The following is a 25,338-nucleotide window of genomic DNA, read 5'->3' on the forward strand; positions in this document are numbered from 1 at the left end:
GTCCTTTGAGAAATTTTTGTTTTATCTCACATTAATAAAAAAGGAAACTGAAGCTTAGAGAGGATAAAGCACCTTTTCTGTAACTCCCAATGCCTCAGATAGTCTGTGGAGCTGGGAGCCTGTTTACTCCGTGAGCCACCACATTTATATTATGCTGTTCCATCTATAAGACAGAAAGGAACATCGACTTGCATCGAAAAGCTGATCTGACGACCGTTCCTTCTAATAGAATGTTTTCTCGTTTCTTAGGTTTAACTTCCTGACCGTCTTCTCTTTTACAGAAATGTTCGCTTCAGAAAAGAGATGTCAGTAAATCATTTAGCAGAGTCTCTGGCACATAATAAGAGTTACATTAATATTAGTTCTAGCTCCTTGCTCAGTCTTCCTTCTCCCTTCTCTTGGTCATTCATTCGTTCAATCGTTCAGCTAACACCTATCTGCTACTTACTGGTCACTGAAGACAGAGGTGAAAAGCACAGACTCTGTAATTAAGGCGCACAGGAGTGACCTTGGTTACATCTAGGAGTTAAAGAGTGTTTTGGATGTTGATTATTTTTTGCTGTAGAGAAAAAAGTGAAGAAGTCCGACTGTGGAGAATGGCAGTGGAGTGTGTGTGTGCCCACCAGCGGGGACTGTGGGCTGGGCACCCGGGAGGGCACCAGGACTGGAGCTGAGTGCAAGCAGACCATGAAGACCCAGAGATGTAAGATCCCCTGCAACTGGAAAAAGCAATTCGGAGGTGAGTCCCACCACGGTGGGCCTGTTGAGTTCATCTTCCATCAGAGATCGTCTTGCTTTCTTCTACCCAAGGTCTTTCTGATGTTGACTACCATTTATTTTAAATAAGTTTATTTTGTCGGGTACACAATAACGAGACACCTTACCTAACTCCAGGGTTTCTCAACTTTGGCACTACAGCAAGTCCTCAAATAAAGTCTTTTGGTCAACTTCATTTTGTTATAACTTTGAGTAGGTGCCATAAGAAATTATGCTGAGTGAAAAAAGCCAACCTCAAAAGGTTGCATTTTGTTTGATTCTGTTCACATAGTACTCTTAAGATGACAGAATTGTCAGTTGGAGAATAGAATAGCGTTTGCCAAGGGTTAAGGAGATGGGAAGGAAGGAAGATGGATAGGCTAGAACTGTAACAGGGACCCTTGGTTGTAACTGTTCTATGTCATAGTGGTGTTTCCTTGTGTCTATACATAGGACGAAGTCTCACAAAACTAAATGCGCGCGCGCACACACACACACACGACTGTATGTACAACTGGTAAAACCTGAATAAGTTCTGTGGAATGTATCCACGTCAATTTCCTGTCTACAGTTATGCAAGGTATCAATTGAGGGAATCGATATCTTGTTCTGTAGTTATTATTATTTATTGTGTATGAGATCTCTCTGTATTGTTTCTTAGAAGTAATACATTGTGTATCTACAGTGATCTCAACACACACAAAAAATTAAAAACAAAAGTAGATCTTTCTTTTCAGGGCACTACAATAGGATCTTTCAAAGATTTCTGTTTGGTCCCACCCTGCCTTTTAGCGGAGTGCAAATACCAGTTCCAGGCCTGGGGAGAATGCGACCTCAATACTGCCCTGAAGACCAGAACTGGGAGTCTGAAGCGAGCCCTCCACAATGCTGACTGCCAGAAGACCGTCACCATCTCCAAGCCCTGTGGGAAGCTGACTAAGCCCAAGCCTCAAGGTAGCTTCCTGCCCTTACACCACAATTCTAATATGAATGCGTTGATTGACTTAAGCAAGAAGTCTTAGGTGAATTACCTTAAGAAAGGGATTGAAAAAGCTTCCCCTTCCTTATATTGAACATCTCACAAGTCCTTTTCAGCAGGTGATTGACGGGTTCAAATTGAAGTCCTCTGCAGGATGGGGGGAGTTGGAACAGCCTTCTAGCACAAAGAAACCTGCTCAGCCAAACAGGTCAATTAAGGCAGTTGTATGGTGACTGACCATATATTCCAAGCCCTAAATTGGGACTACATCCTGACACGTATGAACACACTGTAAAGATCGTGGGGCAGAAAATTTAAAATCAAGTCTCTCCTAGATTTTCCAACATATAGAGTTTTCATAAAATTGGCTAAATTATTTTATATTTTTCCTTTTTTCACCACGTAACTCGATAGGTTCCATATTTCTTCTTCTTCTTCTTTCATAGCCTATAAATATGTATATACACACACACACACATATATACACACATATATACATATATATTATTTTTTAGTAAGATTAGCTTACATATCTATCTATCTATATATATATATAAAAAAATATAACCAAGATTAGCTTACAACTACACTTATCATGGAATTTTTAAATTATGTGGAGCTATCGTTCTATTCATTTCCAAAAAGTCAGACTCTGCCTATGCGGGAGAGAGTAAACCAACATAGTATTATGGCCATGGTTTCATCCAAGTAGAAGCCCAGCTGAGGGAAGACAAAGACGTATTAAACTCTTTTATCTCATGGGTGTTATGGCTGAATTATGTTCTCCACCTCCAAATTTAAATGTCGAAGTCCTAACCTTCAGTACCTCTGAAGCTGACTGTATTTGGAGACAGAGCCTTTAAAGAGGTAATTAAAGTTCAGTGAGTGAGGTTATATGGGTGGCCTTAGTTCAATATGACTGGCATATAAGAAGAGACTGTCAGGATACAAACAGAGGACCAGGTAAAAACATAGGGAAAAGACGGCCATCCACAAACCGAGGAGAGAGGCCTCAGAAGAAATCACCCCTGCCAGCACCTTGATCTAGCCCCCAGAAATTGTGAGAAAATAAATATTGTTTAAGCCCTCACTCCGTGGTACGGTGTATGGCAGCCCTAGCAAATAAATACAACGGCCTCAGCAAAGTCTAAATTAAAATATCTCATTGTCCTCTTGCTCAGATTTGAGCTCTAAAATGGGCCTGAGAACTCATAGTGGCCAGATTAATTAAAAGGAGAAACTCAGAAAAATGAACATGAAGCCCATAAGTATTAAAGTCATAATAAAACCTTGTGTTTTTTTTTGGGGGGGGGGGTAGTTGTAGCACGATCTACTCTAGTAAGTTAAGGATTTATTCAAGGGTGTTGTTACATAGCTCACAGAATTTCCAGGAGGGCCAGAGGCTCAGGCCCGAATGCCACATTTCCAAGAATAATGCAGAAAAAGGCAATAAGTCCAAGAGAAATGTCTAATCACTCCGCAAGTTGCAGGTGTAGCCAAACCCCTCCCTCTGAGATCACCCCCTGCTCGGCACATAGAATGCTAAGAACTGAACACTGAAACTCCTCCATCATTGATGCCATCCTCCACTTCTGCAAAATCAGACTTTCCCTTCTCCTTTCTTGCTGGAGTATCCAAATCTCTCTAAACCTGGCCCTTTTCATTAGTTATCACCCCTAGGTGAGCTGAGATTTCCCCAAGTGCCACAGGTGACATGTCCTAATAATCATCTTGGAACATTCTAGAATCTTGAGTTACCGTTGACAAGCAAAGGGTGAGTCTACTTTTTACATCAATAAGGGATATTGCGAAGCTCTTTTTGATATCAACAGGACAGCATGGCATGACGTCGGCCTGGCGGAAAGGTATTCTCAAATGGTTTCTGGTATAGTCAGAAGCAGGAGCCCATGGACAGATGTCTGTGTGACAGACAGGTGGCCCAGGGGACGGTGTAAATCCCACCTGCAGTCCTGTCCGCCAGTTCATGCTCTGCTGTTCCCAGACCCTTGTTACGTTTTCCTGCTCATGATACCTATAATTCTTTTTATTTCTTCCCAGCAATTTTTAAAAGTTTTGCAATCTCACTGCTCTTTTTGGGGTAGGGGCGGGGGGCAGGTGGCAGTTGCCTAGCCCTTTTTAAGGTTTGGCAATTCATCTTTAAAGATCAAAAGAATAGCAACCGTTTAAGTGCAAGACTCAGCTGTGTGTGGGACACAGCACTGGGCAGCTGATTATTAAATAGAAAAAGGGGTCAGCAAAGTGATATTCCCAGCATTCTCAATTCTCTCCCCTCTAAATAGATTCTTTTGTTAGTTCTTTTAAAGATAAAAAAATGTTCCCCAACTTTTTTTTTTTTTTTCTATTTTCTGGGCTCTGACATCCTTTAGGAATGAACGCGACAATGCTCTATGGATGAGCTTTGCTGGGCTAAGAGACTTCTGCCGGGTGAGGTGAAGGGGCAGAATCCCACCGTGTGGCTGGGGCTCGCTCCCCACTGAGACTCCGGAATGGGGGGAGGGGTGGTCGGGTCGATGGCTGCTGCCCTTGCGTTTGACCAGAGAGAGGCGGCCAGGGGTACCTTGTGGGAGTTTTGTTCTTCTCCATCAGTGAGAAGCATTCTTATTCAGTTTGGTCTCACAGTTTTGATTTTTATTCTTGTGGAAGTCTTTGAACATGTGTATTTTATTTTATTTTACTTTACATCTTTAATTCATCCTGAGTTTATTCTCGTATATGGTGGAAGAAAGCGATCTAGTTTCACTCTTTCGCATACGTCTGTTCAGTTTTCCCAACACCATTGACTGAAGAGACTGTCTTTACCCCACTGTGTGTTCTTGCCTCCTTTGTCATAGATTAATTAGCCGTACAGGCGTGGGTTTATTTCTGAATTCTCTATTCTCTATTCTGTTCCACTCGTGTATGTGAACATCTGTATTTTACTTCCCATCCATGATACTGTATGTGAAGTGAGAAAAACTAATTCTAATCATTCCCTCGTAGAATGATATTCGTTACGTCTTCTGTAAACTGGAATCTGCAATGGATACCTACCTCATAGCACTGTTGTAAAGATGAAATGAAGTACTATAAGTAAAAATGTTTGATAGATATGCACTATTTTTAAGAGGATTTCTTTCCTGCCACATGAATTTCTTGAGGCGGGTATTTCCCTCAACATATTTTCAGGCAAAAAAAAAAAAGTGATAATCACAATAATAGTAAGTATAATTAATATTTATTGAGAGCCTAGTATGTTTGGATTATAATTCAGTACATTATTCATACATTATGTCATTGAATTGTCACAAAACCTCTGAAATGGCTACTATTACCATTGCCAGTTTTACATATGGGAAAACTGAGGCTTAGAGAGTCCTAGTTAAGGTAACACGGCTAATAAGCAGAGGGGCCAGGACTTAATCACAAGGCAGTCTGACTCCGGGTCTCCGTCGTTATGCACAACCCCTTCCCCTGTTATGCACACGGTGATCTCAGTTTCTTATCTAAGAAAGGTCATGGATTTCAGACCCACTTATTCTCCCTAAACTTCCCCTGTTACGGTGGCTTTCCATCAGCGACAGAACCAGATCCTGGCTCCTTAGCAAGACACGCTTCTCAGGCATCAGCTGATTTAACTCTTGCCTGATCCTTGCTCCAAACACTGTCCCATATACTGTGCCCCAGCCACACCAAACTCCCAGGGGTGGCTGAATGAGCTGTGATTTCTTCTATGTCCATTTCTCTGTACCTGTGGTTCTAGAAACCTGTAAACTATTCCCCCTCTTCCATACTTCATCCATTTCATTCTGTAAAACCTACCCTGTTCATTCAGCAAATATTTACTGGGTGAGTGCTATCTGCTAGTGCAGGCACCAGGGATAAATTAAAGACCTAGCTAGACCTATAATGCAGGAGGAGAAACAGAAGGACGAATCCCCAGGTACGGCACAGAATGACAAATGCTGAGCAAGAGAGAAGCATATGGTCCTTTGGCTTTGTTTCTAATTCATTCATTTATTTTTAAAATCTACTAGGAGCCTGCACTGGAGCAGGCAGGGTGTTAGATGCTAGTGATACTAGACAAATTTCTTTCTCTCTCACTGCTCTGTCCTTTGGTGGTAGTGACTAAACAAGAGTGACAGAATCAATCAATAATTAAAATGATAACTACATGTCAGAGTAAATTGTTTTAAAAACTAAAGAGCCAAGTGCTGGAGTGGCTGGGTTGGGAGTAGTGGGATTGTGCCAAGTTAGAGAAAGAAGGCAAAGCTTCTTCGAGACATAACTTTTGAACTTGGTCTTGAAAATGGAGAAGGGGCTAGCCAGGTTAATGGTCTAAATGAAACCAGGGGAAATTCAAAGTCTCTGAGGCCAAAGAGAGCCTCGGTTATTCAAGAACTAGAGAAGAGATCAGTGTTAAAACTTGCCAGACTTCCCGGTTATTCAAGAACTAGAAAAGAGATCAGTGTTAAAACTTGCCAGACTTCCCTTTTCAAGCCTCAGGTTGCGGGGAGGACTCACACATCTGATAAGAGGACATTCTTTAGTCCCGAGGGAGTGCGTATTTGTCTCTGGGACACTGAATCTCTTGAGTGCAGGAGCCACATCTCACTCGCCTTTCTAAGTTACTACATCTCATTGTCTCTAGTTCACGAGAGGAACTCAGTGAATAGTACTGACTTGAGTGAATGATGTGTCCAACTAAGTCTTGGTCTGGCTCGCTGGGATATATCATCGACTTATCCATCGGCTGCAAAAACGCACAGAGAAATCACAGTTAAAGCACAATGCCCTCACCTGGAAGATTTATCTGGGTATTTTAATCCCATCCTTATTAAAGAACTTTTAATCCTAATTGCCAGGACAGATGTGAGAACCAGGAACTATAAATATTTGTATGGTTTACTTCGCACTCTGCGCCCTTTTTCATCTCCCTTGGCAGATTCCCCGCTCAGAGGCTCATTAGCTGGGCACACACAAAACAGCTATATAATAATTAGTATTGTGGAAGGCTGCATAATAGAACAATGTTCACACTAATTAGTTACTGGGTTAAGGGACTTTCCCCCGCCTCCCTCCCTAAAGTTTTTGCGTTTCTCCCTTCTAACTTTCCCTGGGTTGAGATGGATCGAGAGTTTCTGCTTTGTCGTATCTACTGTCATCAGCATTTCTTAAGCGTTATCAATGTCATTCCTATTAATTACTTGTGATGTGACAGACATTATACTATGTTCTTAGTATGCACTGTCTTGCTTAATCCCCACAGCAGCCTCTAAGAGTTTTGTTCAAATTTTATTAAAAAAAAAAAAAAAAAGTGCATTAAGACTGCAGCTAGCACAAGCTCACCCAGCCAGTGAGAGTTCAGGTTCGAACTTGAAGTCAGACAGTGACAATAACAATGCTTCCCAAGCTATGTTCCCTGCTCATCGAGTATTCTTTAAAAAATTAATAATTTTGGTTTTTCTTTCTGTGGTCATCCTAAAGTATTCATATAAGCATGTTTGAGGTGATTTATCATGGAGTCACGTCAGATAACTTTCGGCTTAAGCCGATCTTTATGTAATAATTGCACCAAAGCCCACGATAACATTTAGCGCTACATTTCTCAAGGGAGAGTCCCTTAAAGGGGTAGCATTCCTGAGAGTAAGACATAGCGGTGCGAAGCGCTCACTACATGCAGCGGCCTCCCCACCTCCCAGTCTGGACCCTGGGCTGAATTCAGGATCGCTTCCTCTCCGGCTGCGAGATTCACGGCGACTTTGGTGCTTCACGAGGGTCCGAGGCACTGCTGTCCTGATGATAGGCGCTGCCAGCAGAGATGCTTCGCACATGCGCAGTGACTGCGGCCGGCTTTGCACGGATGCAAAGCCTCGGGGAACCCACAGGGACATCAAAACACGCGGCACTGTGGTTGCTCAGCGCACACAGGCAGAGAACGAAAGAAAAAAAAAAGGCTCTTTCCAGAGGAGTAAATAATAGTTGTAGAAGAGCTCGTCAGAGATCCGAAGAGCACGAGGCAGGTAAAAATGTTCCCGGCGTCCTCTAGCTCAGGCCCCCAGGGGACAAGGCCCACGACTGTTGGTCAGAGGTTAACACACTCACAGTGATCGCTCTCGGGAGGCCTTCGGAAATTGTCTTCATTCTACAGAAAATAGAAAAACATGATTTTCAGATCTTCACCCAGATACATAAGAGTAATCAGTGAAACTGCTATGAAGCCTACTGTCTAAAAATTGCAGAGAAATCTGGGGGATCTCTTCGGATTTAATCTTTGCTGCTGCTGCTGCTGCTGTAGACAGAGTGTTGGATGCATGGGGTCCAAGAATCATGTTGGGGTGTGTGTGCAGGGGACGTAGCTCATTTGCTTGAAATCTGGAAGACGAGTGGCAATGAGGGAAAGGATTAGTGAGCATTTGTCAAACCGTTAGCAAGCATAAAATGCCATATTACGCGGTACCAAAGTCGCATATTAAAATGACGTGTATTTAAAATTCTCGGCGACACGTGAAAAATAACGACGAGCTCACGTGTATTCTGCACCTCTACAGCTAATGAGGGCTCTCAGAAAGATAACACAAAAATGAAAGTTAGTGTGAAATCTAATTCAGCAACGTATGAGTTTGCTGCCGCTGTGATAACAAAGTAGCGCGGGCTGGGGGCGGGGCTTAAGCAACAAGCCTTGGTTTTTTCATAATTCTGGAGCCGAGAATCTGAGATCAGGATTTCTGCAGGGTTGATTCCTTCTAGAAAAGCCTCTTTTCCAGGCCTCTCTTCTTGGCTCCTAGATGGCTGTCTGCTCATTGTATCTTCACATCGTTTTCCCTTTGTGCTCAAATGTTCTCTTCCTTACGATGACACCGGTTTCACAGGTGTAGAGCCCTAATGACCTCATTTTTAACAGAATTACCTCTTAAAAAACCTGATCTCCAAATATGTTCACATTTCTGGGGTGTGGGGTTTAAGACTGCAACATGAGTTTTTGAGAGGGACGTAATTCGGCCCATAACAGTTGAAAAGAAAAGTCCGTTTGGAAGCAAATAAAACATGATTTGTGGAGCCGTACATTCTGAAATTTTAAACATTCTAGAGTTCAAGCTTTCCCCCTTTTTCATAAATCATCGTTTGATTTTCCAGTGGCACCAGCTGTATAATATTAAACATGCATATGATCATTGAAAATAATGATGTGCTAAGTGGGAACTTTATTATTATTTATAATAACACATTTCCATTTCAGACTTAGGCTACCAATATAATTTATGAAATTTTACAATATGAGAATTTTCCACTGTGCCCTCATTATTACAGAAACAAGCTTTTAAATATTTAATATTGTGTCAGAAATAAATGTTCTTCTTTTCTGCTTTGGGGTGGAAAAAGCCAGTGAATCTGTGTGTGGGGAGATCACTGTCTAGAAGTGTTGGGTCTTGAGAGTGGTCTACAGATAGGGGAACGGTGGATGCTTTTGCTGAACAGAGAAAATCCAAACATTAATTTCCCCATCTATAGTTTTTATGGTTTTCTCTGTGTGTGTGTGTGTGTGTGTGTGTGTGTGTGTGTGTGTGAGTGAGTGTGTATGCACTCACAGGAGCATTTAAGTTTGTGTATGCACTCACAGGACCAGCACCTGGATTCTAGATGAATCACTGAATTGTATATTCACGATGCAAAAAGCCTTATCAGTTCTGAGTCACAGCTGACAACGTACAAGGGACTAGGTGACAGAGCAGATAATTCTTAAGTACGGACAAGTTTCTTTAAATAGGCTTCTGAGGCATTAACAGGATCTCAGCGATATCCAGGCTTTTTCCTCCATTTTCCTCGGTTGTCAGGCTTTATTGAATGAGTCTCCATAGCTAAGTGTTAGTGATCTCAATGGCACACCGCCAGCTGTCCCTGTCCACTGGCATTGACCTCGGAATCCACAGTGTCCATTTTTGAGTGTCCTTAGCTTCCTCATAGATGAATTCTACCTCTTAGAAAGTGTGGAAGTCTTCTTGCTATTCTAATTAATATTTCCTCCCATTGTTTTCATGACCCAGATCCATTTTATATAGATCGGTAATAACAGGTTGACTCGCTTTAGTTAAAATGCAGGCTCCTCTCAATAATTCTTTATCTTAATCTCCTTTTTATGTTTTCTGTATACACAGCATGCCCATCTTTAAAAAAGGAAATGAAGATAAGCTTATTCCAGAATTCTCAACTCTTCCACTTCTTGAAATAACATCTCCCCCTTAAGATCTTAAAAAAAAACTTTAAATTGACACTTTTCTTTCAAGGCCCACTCACACCCCTATTTGGCCAAGATTTCCCTAATATTAAAATTTGGATGTTTACTTGTATCGACTACATGGCAGTCCTATTCCTAAAAAGGCCAGCGAATAAATGGAGAAGAGATCATGCATGCTGTTTGATTATTGGCCTTCTGAGAACGAGGCTCTAATATTAAAGTTGCTGATAAATTTTTAAATTAATACTTCCTTTAAAAAAATAAATTTGCTCATACATATCTAAAGTTTTAAAAATAGCCTGTTCTTTGATCCAGTAGATTTCCTTCTAATAATATGTACTAAAGCAAAACTTAAACATACAACAGTTTATGTGTAAAAAAAAAAAAAACCCCACATCAAATCATGACATATAATAACAAAAAGTGAGAGCATACCACCTGAGCAACCAAAGAAGAAAGATTATAAAAAATAATCTTTATGGAACATCATAAAGAAATACTGCTTGGTCATGTTTCAAAATATATGCAATGGCACGGAAAATAATACAATAGAATTTTTAGTGTAATATACTTTATCAACTGACAATGTATTCCTAGTTAAAGTATATTATATTCATAGAAAGGAAACATAAATAGAACCTACTATTAAAAGTGTTATCCCTATATTATAAAACTATGAATAATTTCTGTTAACATTTTGCTGTGTAAGCCTATATTACTTTTAAATCCAGAAAAGTAATTAATATGTTTTAAAGAAGGATGAAATAACTCAGGGAGGAGGAACTCTCTCTTCTCTTTAGGCTAAATCTACTACAGATATACTTTTTCTCCCTAGTAATGGATTCTCCCTGTGGAGTCTCTGTCTTTTACATCACATTTATCTGTGAGATCATAGTAACTAGCAGTGAGAGAAACAGGCATTGAAGCCATCAAAATAAGTGCCACATACTCATGATCTTTAATATAAATACATGCTCTTAGAGTACTTTACACTGTTGAAAGACCCTCACATCGAACCATCTTGAAAACCTGACTTGGAATGTGAGCCCGATGAAAGAATTTAGTCTTGTTTGCCATTTTACACCAGCATCTAGAACAGCGCCTGATACAGAGTGGATATAAAGTGTGTGTTCACTAAACAAATTTGTTTTCGAACAGTAGCAGTAAAATAGAATCTAGAGAACATAGTTGCCAGATGTTCCCGATGGCCCTGTGAGGAGGATGTACCAGGCTTTATTATCCCCAGTTTACAAGAAGCAGGTGCAGGATGATTGATTTGTCCAAGATCCCAGAGGCGGTAAATGGTAGGTAGACATTGATTAAAAACAATTCCCCAGGCGGAGACTTGATTCTTGGTGTAGTCTTAATGGAATTGTTTCTTCATTGCCTTACCAAACAAATGGCCATGGTGCCACTCATTACTTAAGTGTCCATACAGATTTTGTTTTCTATTCAGAATAAAAAAAAATTATGGGCTCAGAATCTATTGTAGCATGCCTCTTTTCATAGCCTCTCTTCTTTGCTATCAGTAGTTCTTACGCAGTGAGAGAATTGTCTGGGCTAGCTTTGAGTTTTCTGCATAGAAGGTGGTAAAGATGGCGCTCCAGGTGCTATGTGCAATTCATAGCCATATGAGAAGCTCAAATCCTTCCTAGAGTATTTCTTTTTAGGAGATTCTTAGGATTTTCTGAACACGTTCAAACATATCTTAAAACAACTTGATTCTATTAAAATAATAAAAATGTTGACATACCTACCATGAGAAGTGAGTAGTATCCCTCAGAAACTTGCAAATTGTCCCCCAAAAGGATGCAAGATTGTAAACCCAGCCACAGGGGGGCACCACTGTGTTTCCCTCGCAATGACATCCTGATAGGGATCAAGCGAGGGAACCGAGCAAGTCACTTCTCAGGCAGGTGCCCTTTCCTCACAATTTTGACAATAGCTCATTTCCTGTTTACATCCATTTCTGCTTTACACCCTTCATGCAGGTGGGGAAGAGTGACATGTAGCCTGGGGTGTTATTTGATGTGTAGCATGTGTATACTTTCTTCCCTTGACTCTTCTCAGTGTGAACTAAGGTGCCCTACTGTGTCACATCAAATAGTGATCACATTGGCTCTTAAAACCTTTGAGAGTAGTCGTGATGACTCAATTACAAAGCACTTTGCTGTTACTCAGTGAGAGCCCTGCTCTTGGCCAATTCATGACCGTCATACGCATAGTAAAGATTTTTTACTGTAACCTTGAAAGGCTGCTAAAACGGGATATTACTTTTACCTATTTAAAAACAAAAGACAAAAAAAAAGTGTTGAGAAATTTGGATAAAGTTTATATACATATGTTTGTAATTTTATGCTTTATAAAATATTCTTGTTTGAAGAAAAACCGAAACACTGCAAGATTCTAATTAAGTTTACACTCCTTACTTTCCTTGAAAAGACTATTTTCTATAAACTAATGGATTGACTTTTTTTATTTCCCATTCAAGTGTTCATCTCTTCCCTCTGTGCGCAACCAGTATTTCAGGAGTCCCTTTCGTGTGCAAGGCACTGAAGACACTGAAGACAGACACAGTCTCTACCCTCGTAGAACGAGGAAAACGCATATTAAATAATTAGATACTAAAGTAATAGTTCACTTCCAATTTTAGTAGGAACAATGAGAGGCACAATGAAAGGAGCTAACTGTGGGTGAAGCATGCTTAATTAACCTGGGAGCTCTGGGAAGGCTTCCTTGAGGAAGTAAAATTGAAGCTGAGATCCTAAGGATAAGTAGATGTTGGCTAAGCAAAATTGAGATAGTAGGAGTAAAAACGCTGAGGTAGAAGGAACATGATGTGTAAAAGCTGAAATGGAAATTACCAAGGAAAATTCAAAGAACCACCATAAGGAAGATGCATGTATGGTGAACAAGTGAGGCATGTACTCTTTCCATGCTACAGATTTATTTATGTCATTAAATATTTACTAATCAACTATAACGCATTAGGCACTGTGCTATGGCAAAGGATATAACCATGAGTAGAGATTCCGCCCTCTCATGGGAGATAAATGCTCTGATAGGGGAAATAAAGAGAAATGGCTTCTCAATAAAAGCAAAGAGTCAACAAATTATAAGGGGTGTCAAAACTGGTACTTGAAGGACGAGAGGCGTTAACAAGACGGAGATAGTAGTGGGATTGACGGAATGAAGTGTTGGTTGTGAAGGTCAAAGACTAGGAGAGAAAAAGAATCATGGGCTTGGGGGATGGAAATAAGCATAAATGTAGAGGTTCGGGTAACGGGAGGTGATTTGAACAATGGCCGAGACAGAAGCACAAAGTAAGGTCAACAGGTAGTTACCACAGATGTGATTAACGGAGACGATGCAGACGTCAGACGAAGCGATGGGGAATGGCCTCCCCTCTGATTCTGCTGCTGCCACTGATGCTCTGTGGCCTCTATTTCCTCATCCATTCCATAGGGGAGTTAAACTAGGTTCTTTAAGGTGCACAGAGTCCATGATACCATTTAAAAACCCTCCACAGACAGAGTAAAGCTTGAAAGGTTGTCCATAGTTTTTGAGGCCACAGAGACAAGTAGCGACAAAGCTCATTTAGTCTGTCAGCAAAATGTACATAAAAGTCACACAAAAAACTGCTTTGATCGGAAGCAATATTATTGACCCAATTTTCTCCTTTACTCTAAAATTTTGAATGCTTTGATGTGTGAGAAGTCAAATTAACCTCATGCAAATGCAAATTCTTCCTCCTTCGCACTGCTTTTTACTGAAGATACCTCACTTTTCTACTTAGATTGAGCCCAAAGTGGCCTTAAGGTCTGCAGTGCGTCCAACAAGTGCTATAACGACTTGGCAGTTTGTCAAAAGAGATGATAAATTGATTGACATTATGCAGATTAGATGGGCAATAGGTTGATTTTTTGGTATTTAGCAAAGTGTTAGTTAATGGATGTGAAAGAAATGTCCATCTCAGGTAACAGAGAGAGGATGTTCTCCTTTACCTAGGAGAACTGAGCGGAGAGTTTCTTTCCCAAATGTTCCCTGAAATGAACAACCTACATTAGTTAGATCAAATAGTGTTTAGTATCAGAATAACTTCAAGCTTTATGAAATAAATGTATACCAACACCTGATCAACAGGCATCCATTAAGACTTCTGTGTGAAAGAGGGACATGTTGCCCCAACTATTCAAATTCTTGCCACAAACATTCACTGTACTGAAAAGCTAGAGCATTCCCCAGTAAGGAATTTGGAGAAATTGAGACAAGGGAAACCAGAGTTACATCCCAGTGAACATCCTAGATTATTCCCTGAGGACACTATTCTGATATACAACTGGTGGTTAAAATGCAACCAAAGACTGGGCATTATTAAGTGTTCGGTCACTGGCTATTTGTTCAGAGATTAAACAGAAAACTTTCTTTGACCTGATAGGGATCCTTGAACTTGGAAGTTCTGGTTATCTCACCTTTCATGGGTCAAAAGAAGGAGACATTTATAATGACAAGCAAAAAGAGAGTGAAAGTGTTAAGTCTCTTTGATATAGAGAGGAAGAAGCTGAGGGTAGGCATGAACAAAACACGTACTTGTGAGGAGCAATTTAGCAGGATTTTAGCAAGTTCTGACCTAATTGTGTGTGGTACACTCTGGAAGTTTGAGCAAAGGAAGCTGTAGGACTACTACCCCCTTAGTTTATGAAGTTTAGCACTTATCTGAGGAGGTAATAAGGATAAGAATGGAAGAAGCTCAAGCTCTGCTTAAGTATAAAGTGGGATTTGTATAACATTTGTGATTAGCATCATGGCTCTCCTCATCGCTAATCTAAGAGCCCTCTTGGCCCTGATCCTTGCTGGCCATTGCTTTTGTCCCAGTATTCCTCTGTTGCTTAGCACATTCAATGACCTGCTCGGTCAATATGTCCTAGTGATGATGAAGACTATTAATAATACAGAGAAATGACCTCTTGTTCTTAGTCTATTATCCCACTAATGGTAACCGCTGACCTCTATTGAGCACAGCCCGTTGTGCCATGCTTTATATTCAATGGATTTAATACAGCTCATTTTACTTGGCCATTGACCTTATGAAGTGGTACTATTCATATGTCCATTCACAGGTGAGGAATCTGAGACGAAAATATATGGATTAACTTTCCCCAAGTCTCATAACTTAGAGATGGAGCCAGGATTTAAATTCTGGCAATCTGGCTCCAGAGCCTGTACCTAACCCAGATGTTTCTGCCACTACTGTAGACCAAATGGGGGAAGGATCTCAAAAGCATTTAGCAATATCCTTTCACTTGCTGGCCCAGTGTTTCTGACCATTCTTATCATTGGAGCCAAAATTGACATGTCCTATCTATTCTGCATTCTCGTATGCTTAGGAAAAGGGAGATGGCAAGGTGATTAAATGGAAAAGGTGGAGTCTTTTGATTTAAAACCTCATAATTTTATTTACCTGGTTTAGCCCATTCTAGTACATTCTATTTGCTTCACTAAAGAGTAGAAGAAGTCCCTACAGGGTCCAAGCTCCCTGTGGTTCATAGCTGGTCCTTCATATGTGAATAGCTGGCCATCTGTGGAATAAGAGGGCAAATCAGGAGTGGAAGCACGTCGAAATTTTCCATCAGAAAATATGCTCATCATCAGTCCCATGGAAAAAGAAGGCGGGAAGTGAGGGGTCCAACCAAAGCTCTCATAGCTCTCCTTTGAGCAGTGATCCGGCTCATTCTCTCAGAGATACCTGCTGTGTTTCTATTCCCCAACTGGGATCCCCAGACAGTATTTTGTGTATTAAGCAGGGCAACCAATAAGATAACAGGCATTTATAGATGTCCACGTAGAGCTAGACCGTATCACTTTTGCCTCTTCTCATAGGCACTCTCTTGGCAAGAACAGGTACATACACAACACACTCAAAGGTACCTTGTCTATCATCTAATCATGTCATTCCTGGCCAATTATAAGGAAAGTGGCTTTCTGCCCATAGCTTACTAATGTGATGTTTTTCTTTCTTTCTCTTTTTCTTTTTAATCACAGCAGAATCGAAGAAGAAGAAAAAGGAAGGCAAGAAACAGGAGAAGATGCTGGACTAAAAGAGGCCACCTTCTGTGGAGCATAAAAGGACATCAGCGAAACAGGATCAGTTAACTATTACATTTATACCTACTGTAGGCTTTTTATTCAAAAATTATCTATAGCTTAAGTATACAATAGGCAGAAACAAAAAGAAAAGAACATTTTTTGTAGTAGCATTTTTTAAATGTATACCATAGTACCACTAGGGGCTTATAATAAAGGACTGTAATCTTGTTTAGAAAGTTGACTTATAGTACATGATAAGTGATAGGAAATTGAGGTAAGTTTTTTGAAGTTATGTGATATTTTACATTTAAATTTTTTTTACATTTTTTTTTTCTTTTGGCAGCAAGTTAAATGTTATGACCATGTAAACTACTTCTCTTGTTAGGTAATTTTTTTCACCTAGACTTTTTTCCCCAATCGAGAAAAACATATACTAAACAAAGCAGCAATAAAATATAATCATCCCACTTGAGGAAAGTATCTTGATTTCTGCCAGTAGATTAAAAAATTTTAGTCGGCGTAAGAGGGAGAAGGGGCAGAGCATGCACTAGTTCAGTGTTGACTTTTTTTTTTTTTTTTTAAGAAAAGCATTAAAACATGAAATTGTTTCACTTTGGCAGAAACATTTGTTTTCTTGATGAAACTATTTTTCCATCTGAGGGAAAAAATGACTAGGAAAATAAATCAAGGTGATGCTGAAAAAAAAGGTGCTTTTGTGTGCAATAATTTGATATTGTCACCCTCCTGCATTTGTCAACTACACTCCCCCAGTCAACCTATTAGCAGTGAGAATTTATCATACACACTAACTCACTCTTGAGCACAAATGTTCTAGAGGGTTTATTTATATAGATGTCTATATCTATGTATTTTTAACTTTCTACCAATATTTCGTGGGTTAGACTGGTGCTCCTGAATTGAACAAAAGTCCCACAGTGATCTATTAGTTAGGAAAATGCTCTTCTTGTATTTAATAAATCTGGGCTTCCACCGTCCAAATCAGGCTCAGAGTAACACAATGCAAAATGGTACATTGTGCTTGGTTTCCATAAACCAAGACTTTCTACTCTATTGTACTTACTACCCCCACCCCCCATATCTACTGGGCTGTAAGCACAGTCTTTAAGTAAACAAGTCTGTGCTTCTCTTATTCAGGGAAATAAAGTCTTGGAAATCACCTGAGATTAGCATCAAAGTATTTCTCCTGAAAAAGTCACCCCTAATTTTAAAGTGGTGAAATGGCAATAAACAAACACCTATCTACTAGGATAACTGTGTCCATTTTCAGAAATGATGGTTTCAACACATCTTAGGCTAGCCATAAAATATTTACAAGCTGATCCAATGATGCAGCCAGGATATCTTCGAAGCTAAATGGTTTCTGCCATCTAATTGAAGACTCCACTTGAGCTAAGAATGTTGGAGGGTCCATACCTCCACACTAAGTCATAGCCAACTGCTAGTTTGGGGGAGGAGGATAAGGTAGGAAAAGGAATGGGCTTCTGGGCACATACACTGAACAATTTATAGACTGGTGCTTAATATAAGCAGAGTGCCTTGTAAAGTGCAAATGACAGAAACATGAATAGTGAATGCAGTTCTTTCATAAGCAGAATTTAATAGGAAAATAAAACTCATGACGATGGATGGAGTAAATGAAAGAAAGGCATTGTCTTGAGTGGATTTTTTGACAGCAAAGTCCCATTAGGATAGGGATGATGGAAGAGTCTACAGCATATTTTGTTAGCCTCTCTCCTAATATTGCTTCTCCATCAGCATTTACCTGAAATGCAGCTCGTGAATCAGGAATCAGCTAAGGCGAACTAGAACAAAATCTCCCAAAAGAAGCCTAGTCCTGTAAATAACTGTGGCACACCTCCTTATTCACAGGGCATCGGAAGAAGCCAGGGTTCTTTGCTGTGTTGACCATGAATCCTAACTATAATGATAAGTCCCCAGTTCTCTGTTAAATAGGGTTAGAATGCTGATCTCCATCACAGAGTCTATGAAAGTAAGACTTCCTCTAAGTCTGGAGAGTTACTCTACCCCAGCCTCAGCTTTCAACATCTTGCTAAATCTTACCCACGTATTGAAAACATAAGTACAAAAGGACAAGCTCCAAAAATCACTGATTCTCACAAAAAGAAAAAACAACAAAGACCATCATCAGTTCCCAAATGTTCTAAGTTTTATCAACTTTACCCTAAAGTTAATTAAGCCCTGAGGAAGGGAAGGGAAATGTAAAAATGTCAACTGTGTTTCCTTAAATGGCCTTAGAGCATGGTGATAAGCTTCCTTCCAGTAATTCCAAGGGTGTAAAGCTGCCTTGCCCAACCCCTAGCAAAACAATCCTTCAGTGACCAGAAAGTGTCCTTGTTCAGCTCAGTGACTGAATCCTCCACATTTGTCCTCTGTTAAGGCTTTCTGATTTATCCTGAGTACGTGAATGCTGTCATAACTCATCATATACAGGTGTTATCAAGAAGAGGATCTTGGCTGAAGACATTTTGACATTTTTGGAAGGACATCCTAACGTTTTGTTAACTCTGCGAGAGGAACCTCAAACAGAATTTAATACTTCGAGTATTTATCAAGTAAAATTCTATTAAATTTTATGGATGAGAAGGCATTAGCATGAAAAAATTAGTTTTGGTTCTTGGTCCTTGCGTATAAGGAGCCTCGTTTAAGGAAAGACGAGCTACAATTCTTTTCCTATTGAGAAGATGGATATTTCTTTAGAAATATGGAATACACATTTTGTTCCCATAACATGTAACTCTTGGCTCTACAATTCTGAAAGTCTTTAATTATTTTAAAATGTCGTTAAATGAAAGACAGTAGCAAATATGCTTTAAGAGGCACTGAAGGAAGCAATAGAAAATACTACCTTTCACAAACTGTATTATTTTAACCCACTTCCCGTTTAGAAAAAAAAAAAAAGTGCCGCTTGCTCACTGCCAGTGTTAATTTAATTTTACATAAACATGCTCTTTGAGGCTGAAGCAAATCTGACTAGTTTTCATTGTGAAAATAAAATGTAAAAACTGTTCTTAGACTTATTGCTCAACAGAACTTGTCTCTAATCCTAATGTAACAGAAATGTATACATAAATCTGTTTCATCAAATGAATCTTCAGCTAACAATGTTCACATCAAGTGTAGGAATGCTACGTTTTCTAGGATTTGACATTTTCAGCAATCGAGAATTACTATTAGTAGTGGAAATACCACTACTAAAAACAGAATGCTATAAATAGATGATGTCATTTGCTTCCAAAGACTGTCAATAGACTAGAGTGATGCAAAAATAATAAAAGTGGGATATTTTTGTGGCGAACTTTGAGGTGAGGTTAGGACTGCTCTCCATGAGTTGTTATCTTGGGGTAAACGCTGCAGCTACAAGTGCTACCAGTGTGTATTCACGGGGCAAATGGGAAGTGGATTAAAATAGTTCTCAAACATAAAAATTAGGACTCTATCAACCTTTAACCATGGAATTTTCTAATGGAGTGAAGCAAAGGGTTTTCTTCTCATTAATCTCCAAAAATAATAAGATAAACATCCTTGAACGTAGAATATCAAAACGCTCGTTTTCCTTTTTATTTATTTTTACTTTATCTATCATCTATCTATCTATCTATCTATCTATCATCTATCTATCTATCTATCTATTTATCTATCTATTTATTTATTTATTTTTGCCCCTGCCTTGCTTTTAATTAGTTTTAACCCTTAAGCTTTTAAAAGTGGAATCATTCAGAAGACAAAGATGTAGGGGAGTCATTTTCCAACACTCCACATATAAAATCAAACTTTATATTCTTTGGAGTAAAACAGGCTCTTTATTGTCTACAAGGTTATTTCTAAGTTGCAAAATTCCTCTCCATGCCTTTCCTGTATTACTATGTTTTTCTCCTATATTCCTCCATTCGACCCAGGCTGCCACGTCAAATAGAAAGTGAGGTAACACTGTTTTCTTACATCTGGAAACCTTAATATCAAATAGTAACTGCTCCAGGTCTGTCAAAGAAGGTACAGAGTCTTGGAACATATTTACAGGAGGAGAAAGGGGCAATGTTATTCAGAGCAACCAGCAAGTGATGCCTGCCTCAAACATGTGGACTCTAATTCCCCTAAAAATAAAACGTAGAACATTTTACTCAGAGAAAAACATATCCAAACCTTATAAAGCCTTCCCCTCCCCACAGTTTCGGTTCTTCCCAATCTTTCACTTTTCCCAACAAGGCACCAAAACTAAAGTAAAATGTTCAATCCTGTTAGCGACTCCAGTAAAATAATGTAATTCAAGAATATCTCAATACGAAGAAAAGCAGACCTCCATGGATGGAGTAATCAAAGGGAAAAGGAATAAAAGATCATCAGAGTAATGAGAAATGAGGTCAACACTAACGGGGTTCAGGTGCCAGAGGAATCATTTTATTTCTTCTGCGAGAGACAGTGCTTCCTGGATCAAGAGAGGAAACTAGGAATGTTGGCCAAGAGCATTGGTTTCTTCAGGTTTTTCAAATCCTTGCTAAACCGCTCATATCCCATTAATGTCCTCAAGATTTATGTAAGATATGTGGCAACATTCTCAACTGACCAGATCTAATTTAACGAGTGAACTGATCCTTCTCTGAGTATAATTTTGATCGATCTTAGTCCTATGACAACTAGGAAAAAAGATATGCTTGGGGCCTGGTGACGAGAAGACTCTGGATTTTTGTCCATGGCTCAAAGTGACAGTTTTAACCTTTGAGCTCATAATTCCAACTCCGATTAATTTATCCAGTGTATTGCAAAAGCCACCAGTCCCTAAAAGTTTCACCCTCAGTGTCTTAGGCAACTTGGTCAATATTTTATTTATCAGCTCTCTGCTGTATATTGTGGACTCTTCATTTCCCACGTTGGATTATAAATGTCAATCCCATTGACTTTTATGCCATTGTAGCTCAATAATTAATTTCACTTACTCCATAATCTCTGGGGGTCTGTGCCCTGTTCTCCCTAGCGGCCCTCCCTTCCTCATTTCTGCATTTAGTGTTCCTTGGTTGCAAGCAATAGAAACTACTGTTCTTACACCAAAGTGTAGGTGGGCATGCACAAAATAATTTTTTGTTTTGTTTTTAGTTTGTCTGCTCAATAGGGCAAGGAAGAACGATGCGTTAAATAATTTCCTGAAAGGATAATCAATAATTCAGACAATCGAGTAGAAGAACCTAGGGAAGAATGGAGGATAAGGGGAACATTAAGAAAGATATGCCTGAAACTTACTGGATTTCGTTAAGCAATGTCACACACACACACGCGTGCACACACACACACACACACACAAATTAAATTAAAAAGAAAAAAGGCCTAAAATATAGTAAGGTATAAGAAAATTTAATTTTAAATAAAACAAAATATATGAATGAGGTACTTTTTTGCATGATGACATTTGTAAATCCCGTCGATGTTGATGAGGTTGACATAGTAACAGGAAGTGGATGGGAAATAAACTGCATTTGGGCAGAAGAGTTTATTTTTGGCATCAGCTGAACTCGTCACTGGTAATGTATTCCATTAAAAACCAACCGATGCCACCTCAATAAATTTAATTTTAAAAAGAAAAAAGAAAAAGAAATAGAAAGATACAGAACACACATACTCTGAACATCTGAGCAGCGCAAGAATTTTTCACGTGATTCAGTTCCCATCACTATTAGTCCCTCTGTGTCCTTCCATTCCTGGGACATTCCTTCTGAGAAGGGGACTCTGGTTGGTAACAACCCTGTGGCCAAAAGTCCATCGTCATCAGATTGGCAGCCCACCAGAATCACATGGAACCAAAGTAGCACAATTCTTCGAAGAAAGGCACACTTGTCAGAAATAAAAAGAAATATTAGAAATAGTGTAGTAGAATATTAACTAGTTTAATTATTTTAATTGTTTAATATTATTAAAAATAGGGAATACTAGGAAACAAGCATTGACACGTGTTAAAATCATATAGTATAAAAATTAGAATGCCAAGAAAAGGCAACAAAGAGATGTTGGTATTTTTTAGAAGACCCAAGCTAGTAACAGTGTTTACACTTGAAGAATTTTAGTCAGTCACCTGCAACTGGCTTACAAGATACATTTGAATAAAGCAGCACTTAAGATGGGGAGATGGCTTAGGGAGTTATTGGAATTTTCCAACTGAAAAATAACGAAGGCCATTTGGATCTGCCATACATTTTGTCTCTGGCCACCCAGTCATTTTCTCTCTTGAGTATTTCTTTTTCTCATCTTCTGCCACTGTTGCCTTATTATTTTCTTTGCGATCCAAGGCAATCTGATTTAATGACACATTTTGCTTCATGTTTTGGGAGCCTAATGTCACTCAGTGTAGATATCGCTCGAAGACCGAAGCAGATTCGGAGCTGACCACTTGTCATAAACATCCTGGTCCTCTGCCTTCACTGTCTTCCGTTCCCATCAGCATGAATCAGGTCACTTTGACAAGCAGACTTAGTACCACTACGGGCTTTGCGAACCGTCCTCTCTTCATTATTTAAGATTATCTGATTCAATAATAAGAAATTGCACATCAAGCCAATCTTCCCTCTGGTTTGCATTGTGTCCCAGGTGTAAGAATTAGGATCACGCCTTACATCTGAGATAAAACCTCCAACTTCCTGCCCTTTTCCACCCCGTCCTTAATTAACTTCCTTGCAGCCATCCCAGTATTCTCGCCCTTATTAACCTGGGCTGTTTCCCTCTCTCGATGTCCTCTCCCATCACACCATGCCCACCCCAGGTGTAGTTTTTCTGTCAAATCTCTTACCACATCCGAACAGACGTGACTGATAAAAATCAAATCTCCAGGCCAGGATACATGTGTCCATATTTTGCTCATCTTAAAGTACCTGCTTCCCTGTTCTCCAGGCTACATTTTAGCAAACATTTTCATTTTTTTCTTTTTTCTGGTGAATCCATGGCCTACACCTGTATCTTCCGGATGCTGAGTGCTGGGTTCTGGCTGCTGGTCTGGACTTCCTTCCTACCGCCTGCAACTTCGTCTCCTCCCCAATTTTCCTTTCCTTTTTCTCCTTTCAGCAGCTCCCATCCACGTGTAACGATCTCTGCTTCCAGACGTAAGCCCTTCTGAACCTTCCTACCTGCCTGAAGTTATCCCCTTCATCTCCAGGTATGCGCTGAGATGGGGGAGGGGGGTTCACTTAAATGCAATAGAAAACAATAGGAAATGGAATGCAAAAAATTTTATCTTACCCACACAATGATAGGAATTGCCCTAGATATCAATTATGTAAGAACCCTAGAGAGAACTAATAGATGAAGCCATCTACCTGCAGACTGTTGGAGAACTGATTTGATAGAGAAAGGGATAAAGAAAGCTAAAACCAAAATGCTATTTCTAATGTAGAGGTTCTTTACATTTTTTTATTCCATAAACTCCTTTGGCAGTTTGGAGAAGCCCGTGGACCCCTTCACAGAATAGTGTTTTTAAATGCTTAAAAAAAAATCATACTGGATTATAAATCATTTCAATTATATTGAAGTACAGTTACCATACTAAGAAAACAAATTTTTGATATGGAAATATTTTGCTTCGCTGTTTAAACATTCAATAACAAGATCTAGAGTTAAGTCTAATGACGACTGAAAGTATTTATGCATATAAATGATATTCATAGATGTTGGCAACAACTGTAATATGATGAGACTCTGTGATTTCTATTCATGACAAGGTCACAAACACTGTTAACAGTATTGTGGCTTGTTGTCTACATTCTCAATGGAAGAAAATGTTAAATTTTGGTTCAGTTAGAGATGAGTGAAAATAAACATGATTTTTTTTCCTAGTTAAGTCATGGACCTCCAGATTTACTTCAAGTACCATAAGTTAAGAACCTTGCTCCAAAGGAAGTCACAATCATAGGCCAGACCAGAGCGTCATAATGGGTCTATGTTAATTGCACTCCTCAGTGGGTCCATATGGTTTCATAAGACTGGGATCTGCCTTTCTTCCCAAACGCTAGGCTGCCCTTTCTGCCAAGCTGCAAACACAGACTTTCCTTTCTCCCCAGTGCCTGTGCTTCTGCTCTTTTCTCTGTTTGAAATGCTAGTCCCACTTGCACTAATGTAACCACAGCATGGATGCTTAGAAGTCAGCAGCCAGGTGGCTGTGGTTATCTTAATGACCAGCTGATTGGACTTTACCATCGGAGAGTTTGGGTGATGATGAATGGGGCCTGGTGTTTCTAGAGATAAATAGTAAGGCAAGACAATTGACCACAACTGTGGTGCTGCTGAACACCCATGACCAGGAGGAAGTAGGAACAGAAGAGCAGGAGACTGAGGGCGTTTGCCCACAAAGGAGTTAGGATCCCTTGTTAAGCTACTAAATCTGAACCAATTTTAGTATTCAGAACCCAATGACTGCAAAGATGTCCAGGTGGTGAGAAGGAAAGAGAGCAACACTGTGGCAAGAAAATGCTAGAATGATCCCTTTAGCCCTTCCCCAGATGGACCTGTGGACACATAAAAGGGTGACCTTAAACCAGGGAAAGGAGAATACCTACACACTTTGAGAAACTGACAAAGCGTCTAGCTTGAGATCGATACCCAGAGATCAAAATCGTCATGATCCCCTACCCCCACCTCTGGCTCGAGTGGGGGCTTAGGGGAACAATCAAAAATGGTCCCATGGATAAAGTTCAGGTCACAAGGTCCCCATTCCAGGTAAATGACCACCCAGCAATCATTTATCCAATCCCATAATGGATCATTGGAACTGATGTCTTAGCAATGAGAGTAACTCCCCTGTTGGGTCATTGGCCTCAAGTAAATGATGTCATAGAAAACCTCTGATACCGCCCTCCTACTGCAGCCAGTATAGTTAATCACAAACAGTATCACATCCTCAGGACAAGTGCCACCATTATAAACCTAAAGAGCACGTGGGGAGTGGCCCTGAGCCTAGCTCTCTTTAATTGGACAGTATGGCCCCTGGAAACACTGACCGGATTTTGAAAAATGACTGTAGACTTCTGCAAGCTTAACCAGAGCCCCAGGTGAAGCTGCTGTGCCAGACCTGGTGTCACTTTGGGGACAGATTAATGATGACTCTGGTACACTGTAGGCAGCCGTTGACCTGACAACTGTGTCTGTTTTGATTCTAGTGAGAAAAGAGAATCAGACACAGTTTGCGTGAAGGGAACAGACCCTGTTCATTTATAGTTTGGCCTCAGCTCTCTGTTAACTCATTCTCTGTCATCATCTAGTCTGAACAGAC

At 39.8% G+C, this 25,338-nt stretch overlaps 1 protein-coding gene across 2 annotated transcripts in view; it reads left to right on the forward strand.

The window, feature by feature from the left end:
* PTN (pleiotrophin) overlaps positions 1-16,761 on the forward strand; it is an 88,406-nt gene extending 71,645 nt beyond the window's left edge. The window contains exons 3-5 of one of the 2 annotated variants that reach the window (XM_016122882.2): positions 566-739; positions 1,549-1,710; positions 16,011-16,761. In XM_016122882.2, the coding sequence (XP_015978368.1) occupies positions 566-739; positions 1,549-1,710; positions 16,011-16,066 (392 nt within the window). In that variant the 3' untranslated portion in view covers positions 16,067-16,761. The remainder of the gene's footprint in view (positions 1-565; positions 740-1,548; positions 1,711-16,010) is intronic. The other variant, XM_016122883.2, reaches the window with a different exon arrangement.
* Positions 16,762-25,338: the final 8,577 nt, after the last annotated feature.

This window comes from Rousettus aegyptiacus, unplaced genomic scaffold, assembly GCF_014176215.1.
Source record: "Rousettus aegyptiacus isolate mRouAeg1 unplaced genomic scaffold, mRouAeg1.p scaffold_m13_p_13, whole genome shotgun sequence".
NCBI lineage: Eukaryota > Metazoa > Chordata > Mammalia > Chiroptera > Pteropodidae > Rousettus > Rousettus aegyptiacus.